General features: G+C 63.6%; 1 protein-coding gene across 1 annotated transcript; it reads left to right on the top strand.

The window, feature by feature from the left end:
- Positions 1 to 30: 30 nt before the first annotated feature.
- On the top strand, positions 31 to 621 carry WHR41_09696 (uncharacterized protein; the record flags this gene model as incomplete). Its single annotated transcript, XM_069378297.1, has 1 exon — positions 31 to 621. A coding segment is annotated over one exon (591 nt), but the record flags the coding sequence as incomplete, so codon positions are not given.
- Between the last annotated feature and the right edge of the window lie 2 nt (positions 622 to 623).

Genomic DNA, 623 nt, shown 5'->3' with positions numbered 1-623 from the left:
GGAGGTCGCTCCATTCAGCAGTGTCTCGACATGTTTTTGGCCACGTGCGATCACGGCTACGCAGCCGAACTCGGCAGCCACGGTGGCCGAGGCGGCGGCGGCGGCGGCGGCGGCGGCTCCGTCATCGACAGGATGGCCCGACTCATCGTCAGTGAACGCAAAGCAAAAACCTCCGCATTACACGGCGCGCTCACAGATGCCTTCACCAGCCACCGCGAGCTATTCGGCAACGCAGGCCAGTTTGCGCCCGATGCTAGGATCGCATTGGTCTCCGGCGAAGGATCCGACCGCAAGAAGGTATTGCTCGCCAGCTACAGGCGACCTACGTCAGAAGACGAGCGAGACGACTACACCATCGTGACCTCGGACGACCCTGACGCCGGACCACGGATGTGGCAGGCCGCCGCCGCAGCGATGGCAGAAACTTCCAGCTTCAGGCCCGTGAGCATCGGCCACCGACAGTTTGACAGCAGCGAGATGTTCGACAGCAACCCCGTCTTCGAGGCCGCAGAGGAAGTCCGCAATATTTGGCCGGAATCGTACCCGTCCATGGTTTGCCTGTCGCTCGGCACGGGTCAGAACCGGAGGAGGGTCATGGCCGGGCTCCAAGCCGAGCTGCTGCG

This window comes from Cladosporium halotolerans (genome assembly GCF_011745625.1).
Source record: "Cladosporium halotolerans strain TM138-S3 chromosome Unknown Sca656, whole genome shotgun sequence".
Classification (NCBI taxonomy): domain Eukaryota; kingdom Fungi; phylum Ascomycota; class Dothideomycetes; order Cladosporiales; family Cladosporiaceae; genus Cladosporium; species Cladosporium halotolerans.
This window is presented reverse-complemented; position numbering and strand designations above follow the sequence as displayed.